We start from the raw sequence: 19,625 nt of genomic DNA, 5'->3' as shown, positions 1-19,625 counted from the left end.
TAAGCCAAACTTTAGTACTGATACATGATACAGGTTTTCTGCTTACCAAATCTTGCCCCTTGTCTCTTGACTCTTTATCATCAACAGGAAATAAAAGGACATCTCCCAAACTCAAGTCTAGAGTTTAAAAAAGAGAACAGTAAGGATATCACATTCGCTGAGGATTACTGACGGAGGGCCATTCTGAATCCTCCTTATACATTATCTAAGTACAATGAAGTTTTTGTTTGCTTGTTTTTTGATACAGTCTCACTCTGTAGACCAGGCTGGCCTTGAATTTGCAGTAATCCTCCTGCCTTGGCTTCCCAAGTGCTGGGATGATGGGCATGAACCACCCTAGCTTGCTTCTATTAGCTTTTACCCTCTAGTTCCTCCTGAGTTTTCCACTGCCTTCTTTTTTTTTTTTTCTTTCCCCAGTCTTGTGACCTGTCATCTTAGTCAGGAACCCAGCTGCTTCCCTCCTGAATGTTCAGCTCCCCAAACAGTACCAACCCAGTGCCCTGTAGACAAGGCAGAGTGATTCCAAATGGCAGAGGACCCTATGGCATAAGGGTGAGTAGTCACTCTGAGCCTGGAATTCCTTTAGAAGTCTTCTGTTTGTCTTAAATCATTCAAATACCGCATTCTGCTACATGTATTGTTTGTACATTTTCCTATCATTGGAAGCAAATCAAGCTGATGCTCTGGACAAATGGGCCAATCTGCTTCTGGGCAAATATACCCAGAATTTTCTTTTCAAACAAACATGATAAATATCTTGCAAACCTAACCTTTCAGTCATTCTAACATACTGGCAGCTCTGCTATACCATTCTTCAAATCAGATTTCCCAAATAAATGATCATTACCATTGGATGCAGTCCTATTTAGAATGGCATCTTTCTGGACTGTTAGGATGGGCCAAGCTTCCTTTTGAAATGTAATGCTCCTCTTCTCCTTGACTAGACCTCTACCCTGCCTGGGTCCTTCAGTAGTCAGGGGTTAGAAATGTTTTAGGGACAATAAAAAGAGTCAGACTCTTGTAGCAATCCTCCTGCAATTTCTCTCTACCTATGTGAATTCAACCTATCTTTCCAGACCCAATAAAGCGTCCACCACCCCCACAGCCTTCCCTGGTGGTTCTGGCGCAGCCTCATCTATTCTGTTTGCCCTATTTAAATCTTTCTTAATAGAAGACAGCTCACTCCAGCTCTACTTCCTATTGACCATTATACTGTAAATCTGTGCAGCCAGGTTTGAACTTTTGCACTCTTCCAAATGGTCCAAGGTCATGTGACCACCAATACAGCAGGAACCCACTGGCTTGTTTCCAATTCTCATTCTTCTTCAGTCTCTGACACTATGGATCACTTTGCCATCTTGACATCCTCTCCTTCCTTGTGAAAACTGGACATCTCTAATCCAAAAATGCAAAATTCAAACTGCTCCAAAACCTGAGTCTTGAATCCTCACGACACAAGTGGAAACCTACCCACCAACCTCATGTCATGGGTCACAATCAAGTCACAGGTGCATTAAAAATAACATGGAAAAAATGACCATCTCACTTTTATTAGCATGAAACATAAATGAATTTTGTGTTTGGACTTGGATCCCAATCCTGCAATGTCTCCAATTTAAAAACAAAAAATCTCAAATTTGAAACACTTGTGGTCCCAAGCACTTTGGATAAGGGCTGTGCAACCTTTATTTTAAAACACTACATTCTCAAGTTCCTTATTTCTCTAACAATCCCTTGTTTCCTCTTCTTGCCTCGGCTCCAAGTGAATATGTTTTCCAGGCTCTGTTCTTTGTGATCACTTTCTTCCTCATGAGTACAATCCAGGACTTTAAATCTCTGTCTACACCTCATTCCAATCTCTCTCTGGTTGTCTGATTTCCCAACTGCCAGATCAGTATGTCGATCTGCAGTGACTGTCTCAACACACTAAACCCTTCTGTCAACAACCTGGGTCTCTACTGAGTATTCGCTGTGTCCTTATATACCTCTCCACCCTACAGAACGGGCACAAGAATTAGTTAAAAACCTCTGAGAAGCCTGGAAAGCCTTTTTTTGCTAGACAAGGCCCTTTAACCTCTCAGCTACCCGGGAAAGAGCCACAAGGATAATTTTACTCCTCCTGCCATGATGTGATCCCTGCACGTAATAGAAAGTGTCTCTTCCCTTTCTTGGTGCCAGGAGGTTATACTGTTCAGCAAACACCCTGTCCTGAAACAACTTTACTCCTGGCTTCAGGAAGTATCCTTGGCGATGGTGACCTCAAAAGACGTCTTCCTTCCCCTCAGCAACAAACCTGAGCTGTGGTTAGTAGTTTGACAGTGTGTCCAGTTTCTCTCCACTAGGTCTCTGATACTCCCTTATAGAGATAGGGTGATTTAGGTAAACAACGATATAATCTTCATTTTAATACTTACAAATGTGTGTAACGACTGACGTTTTCCAGATACCTGCATTTACTATCCTCACTGTAGTTCCTCGAGGAAGGTGGAAAAAGTATTATCCACACATGATGGATGAGGAAACAGTGCCTAGAGGGTAAGGGTCTGCGCCTCAAAGTTACATAATGAACCAAACGATGGCAGAATGGTGTAAGCAGCTCTTCCTGCCCCTGTAGTGCCTGTCAACCCCCAACACACCATTTTAAGCATCCTCTCCCATCTCCCTCCATCCCTGACCCTCCCCTTCACTTTCCCTCTCACCTTTCATTTTCCCAGCCAGCTCGTATATTTTTCTTGGCTCAGCTGATCGTGCCTCCAGAGCTGTGAATAAACCACCTCTGCCCCAGCGGCCAGAATCATCTGACAAAAAGAGAGCATTTTTATCCACAGGAGGCATCCAGGCTACAGCTTAGAAAACCAGAGGCACACAATATAGGCTCACAGGAGAATGGTTTTTCAGGAAAGGAAATGTATCTAATCTTATCTAATCTCCTAGAAATATCAGTTGGACTTCCCAAACAGGTTTAGATTTTCTGGAAGACACACTTGGTTATTTCATTCTCACAGGAAACATCAAAATTGGAATCTCAAAAGAGTATTCTGGATGAGTGGAATCTCTGGTGTGTCTACAGCTGCTGGAGGTGACTGAGGAAGGGCAGAGAGTGTGGAATAGAGGAAACAATGGAGTGGGCACTGGAGTCAGACCCCAGCACACACTCCTACACACACGTAGGTGAGTTAGGGGAAGAGTTACAGGACTTAATTCAAAGCTAGTACTAACGTCGCTGGTCACACCTATTTACATTCATTTATTCTACACATATTGGCTCATGTATCTTATCATGTCACACTTTGTTCTAAGCACCAGGCTTAGAACAGTGAACAAAATAAATAAATAAATAAATAAATAAATAAATAAATAAATAAATAAATAAATAAAGTTCCTGCTCCATGAAACTAATTTTTTAATGCAATGAGACAGTCAAATAAAAGAAATTCATGAGGCTAGAGAGATGGTTCAGCACTTAAGAGCATTGGCTGCTCTTGCAGAGGACCTGGGTTCGATTCCAGCACCCACATGGCTGCTAACACCCATCTGTAACTCCATTCCAAGGGATCCAATGCCCTCTTCTGACTTCTGTGGGTACTGCATGACATGGGTACACTTACATAGAGCCAGGCAAAACACTCATACACATAAAATAAAAATAAATAAGCAAATACATATGTCAGCATGTCAGGTGATAAAGTGCAGGACACAGGAAAATATAAGAAGACAGAGAATAAGGATGGAGATTTTTATATAAAGGGATCAGGGAAGAGCATTCTGAGAAGCACAGACTGCACAATACTCAGTGTGGTTATTTGGGGAAACAGGGTTCCAGGCCGAGGAAGTGAAAAGCGTGAAGGTCATGAGAGTAAAACACTTGGAGTTTTTGCTTTTCCACACAGGATATACTTATCTTCTAAATATTGCTTCACTCCACCCTCTTAAACACTTCACGCAGAAGGATAAAAACAGATAATATTCAACTGGACAAGGAGGTTGAGGCTCAAGGAGGTTGGGTAACTCAACCCAGTAAAGAATCAAGGCCAAATCCATGTCTCAATGTGGAAATCCATGCCTGGTGACCATCCCATACTGCACTGGTTCCATTACCCTTAGGCCACACTTCTGCCGCATCGTCCTCATTTCCTGGCATCATAAATATGAGGTTCCCACGGCATCTTAGACCACTCTTCGTACCTACACAGTGCACAATGAGAGCATCTTCCGCCCCAGCCTGCGGGTGGGTGACGTCACCACTAACATAGTTGATGGAGGTTGAGTCTAGGTCTTCATAATCCAGTTCGGACGTACACTCATCTTCCCCATCCTCAAGGTCCTCAGGCTCACTGTCCTCCGAGGGCAGGCAGAAGGAATGGTAATTGTTGGACTCCCACCAGGCCATCCTTCATCAGGCCAGAGAGAAAAGGAAATTAATGTTTTCTTGGAAACATTCATAGACAACAAGGAAACTGATAAGCAGCTCACCCTGACTGATGCTTTCTACTTCTTTGTAAATAAACAAGTCTTCCTGATTAGCCTAGCTGCCTCCTACTAAGCGTCAGTAATGAGCAGCCACCAAATGCTCCCGTTTTTAGAAACATAAACCAAAATGGACTGTTCAAATAAATGACTTCTTGTCACACGGCTACAACAAAACCTTTAAAAATCCTGATTCAGGGCTGGCATGATGGCTTAGCTGGTAAGGGTGCTTGCTGAGAAGCCTGACAACTTGAGCTTGATCCCAGGAGCCCACATGGTGAAGAGAGAACTGACTCCGGCGAGACCTCCTGACTTCCACATGTGCTCCATGGCACATGCTCACACATGTTAACTGGTTAATAATAATAAATAAATGAGAAATCCTGTTCCAATAGAATACCTCATTGCCTTGGCACTCAGGGCTTCTCCCTAAAGCAGACTAAATGTAAGTTTGCTCTTCAAAAATGTATTCTGGGGGCTGGAAAGATGGCTCAGTGGTTACAGAGGACCTGGGTTCGAATCCCAGCACCCATATGGTGGCTAACAACTGTTCATAACTCTAATTCCAGGGGATCCGACGCCCTCTTCTGACCTCTGTGGGCATTGCACGACACAGGTGCACTCACGTACATGTAGGCAATACACTCATACACTTGAAATAAAAACAATAAATATTTTATAAAATGTATCCTGACACCACTAAGAACTACCAGGGCAAGCAAGGTTTTCCTGAATTTTTGAAGGCACGTTCAGCTGTGGACTCACTCTACAGAGTCTTCTCGGCAATGGTGGCCCCAGCCAGGGACCAGGCAGACATACTTTTTCCTGTGCTCGGCCTCTTTCTTCTCCTTCTTCTCCTCCTCCATTCGTCTCTTCCTCTTGGCCACTGCTTCTTGTCTTCTCTTCCGTCTGTCCTCCAGTTCTTCTGGGCTCAGGATCCGCTTCCTTTTGATGGGCCCTTCTGCCAGGCCTGGGATGAGAACCTTAGGAAGGTCAAGACCCAGAGCCAGGAAGGTCAGAACTGCCTGCTCCTCAGAACATCTAGAACATTCTGTACAGCAACAACATGCTAAGTACTTCACAAAACAGTGCATCTCCACTGTGGGGGGGGGGCACTGACAGCAAGATGCCTTGAGTTACTGTTCACACAGCATATATCATAAACACAGTGGCCACTGGGCACTAAACTCAGCCAATGCACTGCCAAGGCTGGTAGAGGCCTTCCTCGGCATTTCTTCAGCAATGAGGTACTGCCATATAACTTTTCTTTCTTGATTGAAAGCATTGCCTGTAGGATTCCATTTTAGTTTAATCAATTTTAAATGCAAATCTTTCTACAAATGTATTATATAATTCCTTTTAAAACAGATTATTTCAGCATCATAATTACCTTAATGATAGTTAACAACTAGAGAGAACATATTAAGTGCCAAACACTGTGAATATTCATGCATTGTTTATGCCTGTCACCCTCTCTTAATGACGCAGGGTCACAATTACCAATGGCATAAACAACGTTTTCATGTATTAGTGATCTCTTTAGGGGTGGCTTTGAGGAGCAAGTGCTGCTTTTCCTTGCATTAAATCATACAATTATTTGCCTTATTTTATTTTTTTAGACAGGGTCTTCCTGTAGCCCCAGCTGGCCTAGAACTCACTAAGTAGACCAGGTTGATCTGGATCTCATAGAGATCCTCCTGCTTCTGCTTCTGCTTCTGTGCTGGGATTAAAGGCATGTGTCGCTACACCTGGCCCATACTAACCTTCTTAATGTTTGTCTGTTTGTAGGCAGGGTCTCAAATAACCCAGGCTGGCTTTGAACTTGCTATGGAGCAAAGGTGGTCTTGAACTGATCCTCCTGCCTCACCTTCCAAGTACTAGGATTACAGCTATGTGCCACCATGCTCAATTCCTTATTTTTTTATATAAATTTTCATTTTACTTATTATTAGTGAGGAAAGAAAACTAGTGAGAGAGAAAGAGAGAGGCAACTTTGGGGAGTCAGTTCTCTCCTTCTACCATGGGTTTGGGGGATTGAGCTCAAGATTTTCAGGCCTCCATGGCAAGTGTTTTTACATCCTGAGCCATCTTGCTGGTCCTTTAATGTTTACTAAAGATTTTTTTAGTGTATGTTATGTGTGTGCCTGATTGTCTGTATGTGTGCCAGGTGCTGATAGGAGCCCAGGGATGTCAGAAGAGTACTGTCAGAGCTTCTGAAACTGGAGTTACAGGAAGTTGTGAGCCCCCATATGGGTGCTGGGAACCAAACTGGGGTCTCCTGCAAGAGCAATAAGTGCTCAACTACAGAGCCATCTCTCTGGTACCCCCTAATGCTTTTTAGAACAACATTTTACATAGCTTTATAATAATGCTCAGTGCATTTATTATATTCAATAAACACATTTTTCTTAACAGCACCATTTTTTTGTTTTCTCGGGATAACAGTTTGGAAGAACTTATGGCTTTATAGAAATGTAATCGTTCTTACACTGCCTTTATTCCTCAGTGACCGGCCCTCTTGACTTGTTTTCTCAAGAAGAGTTTTCTGAAGATTCACCAGTTGTTCAAATGACTTCCTGTCTTCCTTACTAGGCTCTTTAGAATAATCTTTACCTTCAAATACGTACATATGGTTTTCTAAAAACATAAAACACAGATGTTAGATGCAGAAAAAGAGATTACTGATATTCAAAACAGTAACTCAGGTGAACAAGAAAATGGCCCACATTCTAAATGGGCAAAGACCAGCTGGTGATCATTTCCTGCCATAAGCATCTTTGCATTCTACATGGAGTCCTGTGTATTATCTTTCCATAGGACAGCACATGGCTAATAACCCTGTTGGTCCATCTAGACGACCCCTGTCTGCTGGATCCCTCTACCCTGCTAAGGCTCGGCCACTCCTTCATCCCAGCCCTGTTCCTCAGCACAAATCTCACCAACCTGAAGATTCCCTAATAAATCTCTACTTTTTAATTATGAGCACAGATTTAATACTCAAACCTTTTCCCCTTTTCTACAAGCTTAAAAGGAACACATGGCAAATCTTCTGAGATAATGAAAGATCACAGAAAAGATCCTTTGGATTTATAACAAGTGCTGCAGATCTCACTTAACTGTGGTTAGCAAACCCCACTTATGAAAACAGAAACTGAGGCTCACACAGGTGAAGGAGCTCCTTAGTTCTCACTGCTACATAATAAAGCCTTCTGCTCTAAGGCCTGCATGCTTTTTTCAGTGGATGACTAGATAAAACAGCAAGTATATGACAGCTTCAGTCACGACAAGGACGATCTTGAGCAGCACTCATGCTATGAGAACACTTTTTTAAAAAGGTTTTATTTTTCTATTTACTTTGTGTATATGTGCTTGTGTGAGCGTGTTTTCACACGAGTACACTGCCTGTGGCGGCCAGAAGAGGGCATCAGAGTCCCTGGAGCTAGAGTCACAGGCAGTTTTGAGATGCCTGATGTGATACTAGGAACTGAACTCTGTTCTTCTGGAAGAGCAGCAGGTGCTCCTAACTGCTGAGCCCCGTCTCCAGCCCCTGTGAGGGCACTTTCACACCTATTTTTACATTTGATTTTTGTAACTCTTTGAAAGGGTAAAGCAGACATGTATAGAACCATGTTACAGATAAGGACACAAAGGCTCAGTGAGGGTGGGTGAAGTGCCAAGATCAGAAATCAAGAGACCAGCAGCCACAGACAGGCAAGAGACTAATAGCAAGTGAAGCGTACTTAATAGCATGTTACCAAATAATGTATTTTCATAGCATTATGAAACCAGCTATAAGTATGTTTTCCCTCGAGAGTATGAAAGCAAAACATTTTCGTTCTCAAGAGATCAATTGCTTCACACTTGTACCAAAACCTAACCAGCTGTAATTCTAACTGGCATTTGCTAATTAAAGCAGCAGGGGGTTTCAATGAGACACTCTATCAACAAGTGGGGAAAAAATAAAGAGTTGAGAAGTGTCAAAATATGATCAACATATATAGCTTCATAGAGTGCTTTTTGAAACCCTGGCATTCAAGATAAAGCAATCCTGTGTGGTGTTTTTCGCCGGGGCTGTTTTAATGACTAGTCTTTCATATTCACTGACACTATTTTAAATCACATATCCTCAATCTTCAGCAAAGAGAGGGTCTAGACCCTCACATGCATACTGCCAATGGAACCATCTACCACACAGGGAGCCTAGCCCCATTCATCAAAGACAGCGTCCAAATGTTAATCCAACTGGGGATTTCTTTTTCTGGCAGTTGGACTGTTAAAAAATATGTAATGTTTTTAGGAAGTCAGATTGACTTAGAAATACAATGATCTTTCTGAAAACACTGCAATTTTATTTTGTTCTGAAAAATAAGATGAAATTAATCTGAGTGACTACAGAAATGGATGTAAGCTTTGGTATTTAAGGTAATCAAATATAACTTAAAAATATGACCACATGCACCGATTTCTTCTCCCCTCACCTGAAACCTCTAAATGGCAGTAACAGGATTCTTAAAAAGATGTATGAGGCAATGGCCAATGGAAAAGTTCAGTGAGTCTCCGGAAAATGTGGAGTGGGTGGAGGGAATAATAACAGATTAACAAGAGCCAGAAGTAAAACACAGGTGCCCAGCCTTGGGAACAGAAACCCTCTCAACCCTCCAAGCACTTTGGATTCACAGATGCATGGTAACATGAGGTGGGAGACTGAGAGAATTTCTGCATACCACAGTACTAGGAACATCACCAACCCCCAATACACCACATCTTTTCAGTCTAAGCCAACACATATACTCCATCACTGGGAGAAGGCAGCCTGAACTAGGAAGCCTAGCAAGACTCCAACAAGAACAAGAATTACCCTGATGTCCTATTGCTGCCAGTACAGGAAAAGTCACATGACAATAACCATGAGCCATTAGGGAACACCCTTCACACAACAGCACTTCATGGACTGGGGATGTTGCTCAGTTGGCATAGTGCTTGCCTACTGCGTGCACAAAGCCCTGGATCTGATCCCCAGCACCACATAAACCAGGCATGCTGATTCAAACCTGCAGTTCCATCACTGGAGACGTAGAGGCAGAAGGAGCAGAAGTTCAAAGCCATCTTTAGTTTCACAGCAAGCTTGAGGCCAGCCTGGGATGCACAAGATTCTGTCTCAAACAAATAAACATCACTTCTAATCCAAAACTCAAAAATTTAGAATGTTGACCAAATTAAAAAGACAGAAAAAAAAAAAGACAGAATCATCTACATACAAGTATATTGTAAAGCTGAATGGGAAAAACTATAAAACATCTGCCATAGTCTGCATAGTTGATGAGTACATGTTCAATTTAAAAAGTAAACAATTCAGCTTTAGGTAAGATGGCAGACTAGAGGCTGCCTCTGTGCCATAAAAGAAAGAGTCACAGTAAGAAGAAATAGACTCAAGGCTGGAAAGACAATGGCTCAGAGCTTAAGAGCATTGGCTGCTCTTGTAGAGGACCAGGGTTCAGTTCCCAGCACCCACATAGCAGCTAACAACCATCTGTAATTCCAGTTCCAGGGGATCCAACACTCTTGTCTGACCTCTGTAAGTATATAATTTTTTAATAATTAATAAAATAAATTTTAAAAATTTAAGGAAAAAAGATACAGACTTTACCCCAAAGAGAAAAATGGAAGAAAAGCTTCGGAAATCCACAAAAGAACACCAGAAAAGAGCAGGAAAAACAGCCAGATGTGTGAGGCAGAGAGAAAAACCCACCAAGCTTCAATGGGGCAGAACCTTGGGGCAGAGGGGGTGCAGAAGGTCAGCCAGCCTACTCTCAGGACAAGTGTACAGTGCTCCTAATCCTCAAATCCAGCTATAGGCTTTGATGAGACAGTAATCCCTCTAGCGACACGTCAGCGGCAGAGTGAAACCCCATTATGTCATTATATGACTTGGAAGGCAGTAGCCAGGGAGCCATCTTGACAGAGAATCTAATAAAAACAGCCACTTCAGGGGACTGAGATCAAGGAACACACACAGGTAGGGGAGCTTCAATTCGGCCTGGCACAGCCCAAATGAAGGAAGGCCCTGAGACACAGTCATGGAGTGCAGGAGGGCCAGACACTGACAAGCAGAAGGGTGAGAGGGCAGAAGGCTGGTTCTGCCTGGGAAGTGCCCAGGGAGAGAGAGCCCTGCCCTCAGTGGCCCAGAGCAGATCTCATCAACGCACAGGGATTCTGGAGCTTGACAGCTCTGAGCCTGAGGCCAGTGGGTGGATCAAACTCTGAAGCCACCTATAGTGACCTATGCTGTGGGGCCCTGAGAACTCTGAACATAAGCACACAAGAAACATGAACAAGCAAAACACCATGACTCCCCCTGAAGAACACAATGCAACTACCGAACTAAAGACAAGTGCAATGCCAGACGAAGACTACTTAAAGTGTTCTGGTGAAAATGATCAGTGACCTGCAAGAGGCTACAAACAAGCAGGTGAATTCAGTCCCAGACCTGAAGAGGAAAGACATCAACATGGAAGAAAAGGTTAGAAAAATGGATGAGGAAGTCAGCAATAGAGGTAAAAAGTCAGATGAAAAAAAATGGACAAAAAATGCATAAGGGAAAGAGATTTTTTAAAAAATAAAATACCGCCAGGTGTGGTGGTGCACGCCTTTAATACCAGCACTCATCAGACAAAGGCAGAGGCAGAAGCAGGTGGATCTCTGTGAGTTCAAGGCCAGCCTGGTCTACATAGTGAGTTCCAGGTCAGCTGGGGTTATAGGGAGACCCTGTCTCAAAAAGACCAAAAAAATAAAAATAAAAAATAAAAAAATAAATAGAAACATTGGAAGTGAGAAACTATGAGTCAAATAAAAAGCACAGTGGTTAAAACATCATCAATGACTCAACCAAATAGAAGAAAAAATATTCAAGGAGAGAAGATAAGGTCAACATTCAAGCATCAATAATAATAATAAAAATAAAAATAAAAATAAAAATCATGGCCACACTCACCAAGGACTCTGGGATACAATCAACAGACAAAACCACGGAATCCACAGGACAGAGGCAGAGCTGACATAAACACTGATGGAGAGCCTACTCAATGAAATCATTAGCAGAACAGCCCTCAAAACCAGAGAAACAGACACTGAAACACAAGGAGCTTTCAGAACCCCAAACGGACAATCTCTACCAGACAGAATAGTTCAAATCTTGAAAACGCAAAGCAGAGAAGCAGTATCAAGAGGCCTAAGGGAAAACACCAACACACCTACACAACAGGAATGGCAGAATAATATCGGGTGTTCTATCAGCAACTCTCAAAGCTAGGAAAACATGGGCTGGAAAAAATTGTCAACCACAATTGCTATATCCCTTGCATGCCTATAAACCCCAGTGCTTACTGAGGGCAGAGACAGAATTGCTGGGGTTTACTAGCTGCCAGTCTAGCTGAAAACTGTGAGCTCCAGGTTCAGGAAGGGACCCCGCCTCAAAGGAATAAGGCCTCCACACATGTATCCAAATGTATACATGCACATACACTACACACACACACACACACTACAGTCACACGCATACATACAACGACAACAACAACAAAAAGACAGACAACATTTTAAGAAAAGCACACACTAAGGCAGCTCATGACCACCAAGTCAGGACTGCCATTGTATATTCATTTTTTAAATGAATCCAGCTAACCTGGAACTATGTAGACCAGGCTGGCCTTGAACTCAAAGAGATACACCTGCCTTTGTCTCCCAAGTCCTGGGGTTAAAGGCATGCACCACTAGGCCCTGCCTTGTAGAAGATACTTAAAAGAAATATTACAAAAGGGAGGAAGGAAGACAGTGTCAATGATGACAGCACAGAAGGAATCCATTTCATGAGATTAGCTAAATAAAGGAGAACTAGGAAGGAATCCCTCGTGTCTAACACAGTGAACCAAAAAAGCCCTGACATTAACAGGGGAGACAATGAAGAACAAATAGTAACAAAATCAACCAGAAAAACAGCAAACAAAATTACAGGAATTAGTAAACATCTCTCAGTAAAAACCTGAAATTCAAATGACCTCAATTCATCAATACAGAGTCACAGACTGACTAGATTTTAAAAAACAAAGCCAACTGTTGTCTTCAAGAAATACACCAAGCTGGTAGATATCCACAAACTGAGAGTCAAAGTGTGGGAAACAATCTATCAAGGGAACAGAGGCTGAAAACAAGCTGGTATAACCATTTTCAGAGCTGATGAAGACGACTAAAACTAATCAGAAAAGAAGGCTACTATGTATTAACAAAAAGAATAATCTGCCACAAATATCAAACAATTGTAAATATATACGCTAAACATCAGGGTTCCCAATTTCCTAAAACAAACACTAATGAATATAAATGGTCAGATAGGACCTGATACAATAAGAACAGTGACTTTAATACCCATTCTCATCTCTAGATCGGCCATGCAATTTCAAAAGCGACAAAGAAACCTCCGATTTAAACTACACCATGGATCAAATGAACTTAACAGATATACAAAGAATATTCCATCCAACAGAATCAGAATATGCTACTTTTTCAGCAGCCCATAGACTCTTCTCCAGAATAGATCACATTCTAGGCCACAAATCAAATCTTACTAAATGCAAAAGAACCAGACGAGCTCTTTCATCTTATAAGATCATAGTGCAATAAAACTAGGTAGCAATAGGTAGAAAAAAATAAACTACATAAATACACAGAGACTGAAGAATACCTCTTGAATGACCAGTGAAAATAATTGAAGAAATCAGGGAGGAAATTTTAAAGTTCTTAGAATCAAAGATAATAAGAAAAAACTACCAGAATCTTTGGGAGATAACAAAGGCAGTTTTAAGAACAAAGTTTATAGCTATGGGTGCTAACATTAAAAAAACAGAGCGATCTCAAATAAATAACCAACAACATATCTCAAGGTCCTAGAAAGATAAGAGCAGAGGCTGGAGAGATGACTCAACAGTTAAGAGCACTGGCTGCTCTTGTAGAGAAACTGGGTTTTGTTCTTAGCACCCACATGGTAGATAACAACCATCTGTAACTACAGCTCCAGGGTATCCAATACCTTCTTCTGGCCTCTGTGGGATTTGCAGGGCACAGGTGCACTTATATACATGGAGGCAAAACATACATACATAGAAAATTAAAATAAATTTTAAAAAATGTTTAAATCTAAAACAGCCCAAACCCCAAAGCAGTACAAGAAATAAAAAGGTTTAAGGTAAAAACTAATAAATGGGAACTTTTATAAAAGAACAATACATGGAATTAAAGAAAGAGCTGGGGTTTTTTTTGAAAAATAATTAAGACTGAAAAAAACCCTACCCAAACTAACTAGAAGACCCAAATTAGTAAAATTAGAGCTGAAAAGGGGACGGTTACTACAGACAATGGTGAAATACAGAGAACCAGCAGGGGCTGTTTGGGAACTTAGCAGTCCAAAAATCTGGAAAAGTCTAGAAGACATGGATAAACTCCTAAAAACATATGACTGAGTAAAATTAAAAACATATGAACTACTTAAACAGATTCATAACAATCAACAAGATTAAATCAGAAATAGGAAGTCTCCCAACAAAGAAAAGCCAGGACCAGATGAATTCATGGCCAAATTCTACCAAACCTTTAAAGACAAGCTAGCAGCAATGCTTTTCAAATTGTTCCATAAAATAGAAAGGGAAGGAACACTATCAAACCCGTTCTGTGAAGACAGTATGATCCTGATTCCACAATCAGATAAAGACACAACAAAGAAAGGAAACTCAAACATTTCTGATAAATATAGATGTGAATTTTTTCAATAAAATTTTCATAGCCCCAATTTATGAACACATTAAGCAGATGATTCACCATGACCAAGTTGGTTTCATTTCAGGGATGCAAGGCTGGTTCAACAGCTGCAAATAAATAAATGTAATTCAACACATAAACAGACTTAAGAGACAAAAACCATGCAATTGTGTTAATTAATGGAGAAAAGGCCTTCAACAAAATTCAACATCCCTTCAAAAAAGCCAGGTCTACAAGGAACGTTCCTCAGCATAACATGACTTATAACAGACCTATAGCCAATGCTAAAGTAAATGGGGGAAAACAGCATTTCTTCTAAAATCTGGAATGAGACAAGGATGCCCACTCCCTCCATTCTTATGCAATACGGCACTTGAAGTCTTAGTTAGCTAGAACAGTAAGGAGAGAGAGAGAGAGAGAATAAGGGAGAGAGAGAGACAGAGAGACAGAGAGACAGAGACAGAGAGAGGCAGAGAGACAGAGAGACAGAAAGACAGAGAAAGATAAACAGTATATAATTATTCATATAGGCAGACATGATCCCATACTTAAAAGACCATAAAGACTCCACCAGAAAACTCTTAAACCTAATAAAATTTCCACAAAGTAGAATACAAAGTTAAGTTACAATAATCAGTAGTTTTTCTTAGTAACCAGTAACAAAATTAAGAAATAGGGGAAAACTCCTATTCACAATAGCTTATAAAAAAGAAAAGAACAAAAACAGAAAAAAGAAAAATCCTAGGAACAAATCTAACCAAGGTCAAAGTCCTTTGCAAGACAAACTTTAAGACACTAAAGAATAGAATTAACAAAACACTAGAAGTCGGAAAGACCTCCCATGTCATGGACTGGAAGAATTAATATTGTGAAAATGGTTACATTACCAAAAGTAATCTACATATTCAATGCAATCTCCATCAAAATTCTAATGAAATTCTTCACAAAACTAGAAAAAAAACCTATCCTATAATTTATATAGAAGCATAAGCAATCCTTGGCAGAAAGAACATTAGCGGTATCAAAATACCCAAATTCAAATTACATTACAGACTCATAGTAACAAAAACATCATGGTACTGGCTTAGACCCTTAGAATACAAGAGAGGACTCAGAAATAAACCTACACAGTTATAGGTACCTAATTTTTAATAAAGTGTAAAAACATACTTTGTACAAAAATCAACTTAAAGTGGACCAGAGACTTTAATGTAAGAACTCTGAAGCTGCCAGAGAAAAACACAGGTAAAACACTTCAAAACACAGACACAGGCAGGACTCCAACAGCATGGGAGTCCTAAGAAGTAACACATGAGATTATATGATATCAAAAAGTTTTGGCACAAAGCATGGTGGTGTGCACCTTTAATCCTAGTACTTGGGAGGCAGAGGCAAGTGGATCTCAGCCTGGTCTACACAGTGAGTTCCAGGCCAGCTGAGGCTACAGGGTGATCCTGTCTTAAAAAAAGACTAAAAAAATTAAAATTAAAATTAAAAAAAGCTTTGGCACAGCAAAGGAAACAATCACCAGTATGAAATGGCCTAAAGACCAGAGGGAAAAATCTTTTCCAACTATATATCAGAAAAGGGGTTAATATCTAGGATATACAAAGAACTGCAAAAATTAACCACCAAGAAAACCAAACTATCCAATCAATAAATGGGCTTAATGAACTGAATTAGACAGTTGTTCGAATGGTCAAGTGTTCAACATCCTTAGCCATGAGTAAAATGGAAATTAAAACTGCTTTGAGGATCCATTTTACCAGTCAGCATGGCTGTTATCAAGAAAACAAACAACAACAAATGCTGATGAGGATGTGGGGGAAGAGAAGTCCATATTAATCACTTGTAGGAATGTGAACTTGTATAGTCACTACTGAAGATCAGTATGGTGGTTCTTCAAAAACCCTGAAAATAGAACTAACACATGGCCCAGCTATACTTACATATTCATGTTTAAAGCTGAACTATTCATAATATCCAGGAAATGGAACCAACCTAGATGTCCATCAGTATGAGTAGATAAAGGAAATGTGATACATAGAAAATAGAATTTTAGCCATAAAGAAAAATGAAATAAAGATCTCTTCAGGAAAATGAATGCAATTGGCATCATATGTCGAAAGGAAGAAGCCAGATTCAGAAACCAAATACCACGTTTTCTTATACGCAGAATCATTTAAAACTTCACATACATATGTGAGCATGTGTTTGTATATGTGTGTAGATTACAAAACTTGAAAGGGGACCATGAGAGGAAAGGAAGAAATCTTCAGGGAAGAGAGAAAGGGTGCCATCTAGTGCATGTGAGAGGGAAGCAAAGGGGAGTCTAACCTGGGCACCAAAGGGAAGTGGCTGGAAGTGAGAAGGGGGCACCAAGGAGGGCAATGGGACAGAGGGGCAATGAAAGAAAACAAAGTGTAATACATGTATGTATGAAAATGCCATGACCTAAACAATACAGAAAAGCAAGCCATTGTGTCCAGAACGGGAGGCACTCTGTGCAAAGCCCCATCCTAAGGGGTCAGCTCTGACACACAAAGATGCTGGCAACGAAGGGAGGAAATACAGAAAGTTAATTAATCCTTGAAGTGGACACAACCATAAGCATTAACACCAGGATTTTAGTTCAGAGTTTAGCGATGCAAATAGTCAGATATATTTCTAGTTATTCTGGGAAGACTTCTTAACAAGATGGCAGCACGCTGGTAGAAAACAATTTCCAGAGAAGCAGGACTGTGGGATTTCTAGGGGCTCATCTCACTCCTGCCCTGGCACTGGGTGACCGTGGCGGTTGCTCTGCCCAGTTCCCAACTCACTTCCTTCCTCCTGCTCTCTGCTTGCTCCTCCTGCTGCAGGCAATGCATCAGAGGCCCACTGGCCATCTTTGGTTTCTCCCAGGATGAACTCCAGGTCTATTTCACCCATGGTGCTCCCCTCAGAAGACAGCAGCTTATCCAAGCCAAATTTGAGTATCTCTCTTAACTTGAATGAAGAAAACAAAAGTCTAATTAGTAAGTTCTGAAAATGAATGTCAGGGTATGGGTGACCTGTTAAACGGCTAAGACACCACACATGTTCCTTCTGTGACGGACAGCCAGCTTAACCTTTCTCTCACAGGCGATGCAAAAAGGATGGAGGATAGGTAACCAAAAAGGTGACAGATGATGATTAGAGCTGGTGACTTTGTCAATTCTTTTTAACAATAAAAAACTGAAAAGTTTCCTCTTTCTTTATAAGAAAAATAGTAACTCTCAACACTTGCTATAGCCAATCTCACCACCTCTTTGTCATGGGCTTTCCAAGGACCCACAAGTGAAGTCCGGGACTCTGTCAATGGCTTTCCTAATTCTCACACTGCTAAATGTCTTTGGCTCAGCATCGTCTGACTGCTGTCCTTGGCAATCTGCTTTCCTACCACAGTGCTCCACGGCCACTGCTGTGGCAAAGACCAATCAAGACCTGGTCACTTACCAAAGGCCATTTCTTGGTCTGACTCTTCCTGGGCTCTACTCTTCCTCTGTGACTCTACTCCACTTCCTCCCATTCACCTTCCCTAGGGTCCCCTCATCCATTTCCTGCGAGTACGGGATCTGCCCAGAAAGTTCAGACACCATTTCCTAGCTTTCATTGGCTGCTTCCAATTCAGCACCTCCTCAAATGCCACCTCTGAAATTCTGTTTTTGTTGTTGTTGTTGGTTTTGGTTTTTTTGTTTTTGGTCTTTTTGAGGCAGGGTCTCCCTGTGGCCCCAGCTGTCCTGGAACTCACTATGTAGACCAGGCTGGCCTTGAACTCAGAGATCTGCCTGCCTCTGCCTCAAAAGTGCTGAGATTAAAGGCATGCACCACCATGCCCAGCTTGCTGTTTTTTTTTTTTAACTTATTATTTGTGTGTGTGTGTGTGTGTGTGTGTGTGTGTGTGTGTGTGCGTGCGCATGCACATGTGCCACAGCACACAGGTGAGCACAATTTGCAGGAGGCAGGTCCCTCCATCATGTGGGTACCTGGTATAGAACTCAGTATGTATCAGGCTTGGTAGCAAGCACCCTTGCCTGCTGGGCCATTTCCCCAGCCTTCCCAGCCTCCCTTCCCTCTTTTTTTTTTTTTTTGGACAGGGTCTCACTATGTAACCCTGGCTGACCTGGAAGTCACTATATAAACCAGGCTGGAGTTCCACCTTCCTCTGCCTCCTGAGTTTTGGGTTTATAGGCATGTGCCACCACGCCCAGCAAACTCTGAAATTCTGAACTGTATTAGATTTGCATTGTGCATGGACCTTCATTTGCATCTTGCCCTTCTAGACTAAGCTGCTTATCTCTAGATCACCTACTTTGTAACTTGGAAACCTTAAAGCATGCAGTAATAGCATGTGAAAACCTTATGTAGGTCATTGAAGCCTGAACATTCCTGGATAGATTTCTATTTAACCTTGCTATGTATATAACCAAGGCAACTGACTTTGCATGTGTTACCAAAACCCAAAGAAAGCCAGTCATTTATGGTAAGGATTCATCTGCACTGCTACCCTGCCTTCAACTGCCCATGTCCCTGGCCTCTCCTGTTATTGTGAACTTGCTATGCCCTAGTCACTAAGGCACTACCTGCACTTTTGTGAGAAGCAGTATATTACAGTAATTAAGGGCATGGGGTTGAAGGTTAGAATGTTTTGGGTTTTAAATCTGAATGACTTTGGACAAATTACTTAAGATGTGGATAAAAAAAGGATATTCATCACTCTACTGTCATTTCCTGAAAATGGAAAGGGGTATCTCAAGTGATACATAGTAGCACACAGTAAGCACCTCAAAATGCTCACTATATGGAATGTTCCTGTGTTCAAATGCAAGTTGATGATCCAGCACTGATCCTCTTTATTCTGTATTTTACTGCCATTACGTACTATGCTCCTTTTTGGCTCCTACAGTCCCATGCACATAGCAGGTATTAAGGTAAGTACAACTCAGGCCAGAGGACACTGAGTGGCTAATGCTACTTTCTACTCACCTTCTCATCCACAGAGACTGACTAGAAATCATGACAATCCTAAGAAGAACAACGTACCTACCTGGAGGTCAGCCTCAGCTGAAGGTTTCTGGGCTCCTAGAGTGAAATGGCCTCCTTCAATGACCATGTTGGTGAGCTGCAGTTTTGAGGCTGCTCTCCTATACACAATTTCTTCCACAGTATCTCGGCCGATCAGTCGAATGACTTTAACAGACCTGTGAGTCACATAAGCGACAGCAGTATGTGGTTAAAGGCTCGCCAGGTCAGTACACCTGAAAGGAAGCAGAAGCAAGCACCACACAGAGCGTACTGTTATGACACCTTTCATTCACCCTGGCATCCAT

The 19,625-nt window shown here is 41.5% G+C and overlaps 1 protein-coding gene across 1 annotated transcript in view; it reads right to left on the bottom strand.

Annotated features, from left to right (window-relative positions):
• Chd1l (chromodomain helicase DNA binding protein 1 like) overlaps positions 1-19,625 on the bottom strand; it is a gene marked incomplete at its 5' end in the record, with an annotated part of 47,579 nt that overhangs the window by 3,252 nt on the left and 24,702 nt on the right. The window contains 7 exon segments of the mRNA XM_017796752.2: positions 47-117; positions 2,700-2,798; positions 4,186-4,391; positions 5,287-5,450; positions 6,956-7,104; positions 17,097-17,262; positions 19,343-19,496. Of these exon segments, the coding sequence (XP_017652241.2) occupies positions 47-117; positions 2,700-2,798; positions 4,186-4,391; positions 5,287-5,450; positions 6,956-7,104; positions 17,097-17,262; positions 19,343-19,496 (1,009 nt within the window).

The sequence above is a fragment of the Nannospalax galili genome, unplaced genomic scaffold (assembly GCF_000622305.1).
Source record: "Nannospalax galili isolate Female #2095 unplaced genomic scaffold, S.galili_v1.0 scaffold693, whole genome shotgun sequence".
Classification (NCBI taxonomy): domain Eukaryota; kingdom Metazoa; phylum Chordata; class Mammalia; order Rodentia; family Spalacidae; genus Nannospalax; species Nannospalax galili.
Note: the sequence above shows the minus strand (reverse complement) of the source record. Positions and strands in the feature narration are given on the sequence as shown.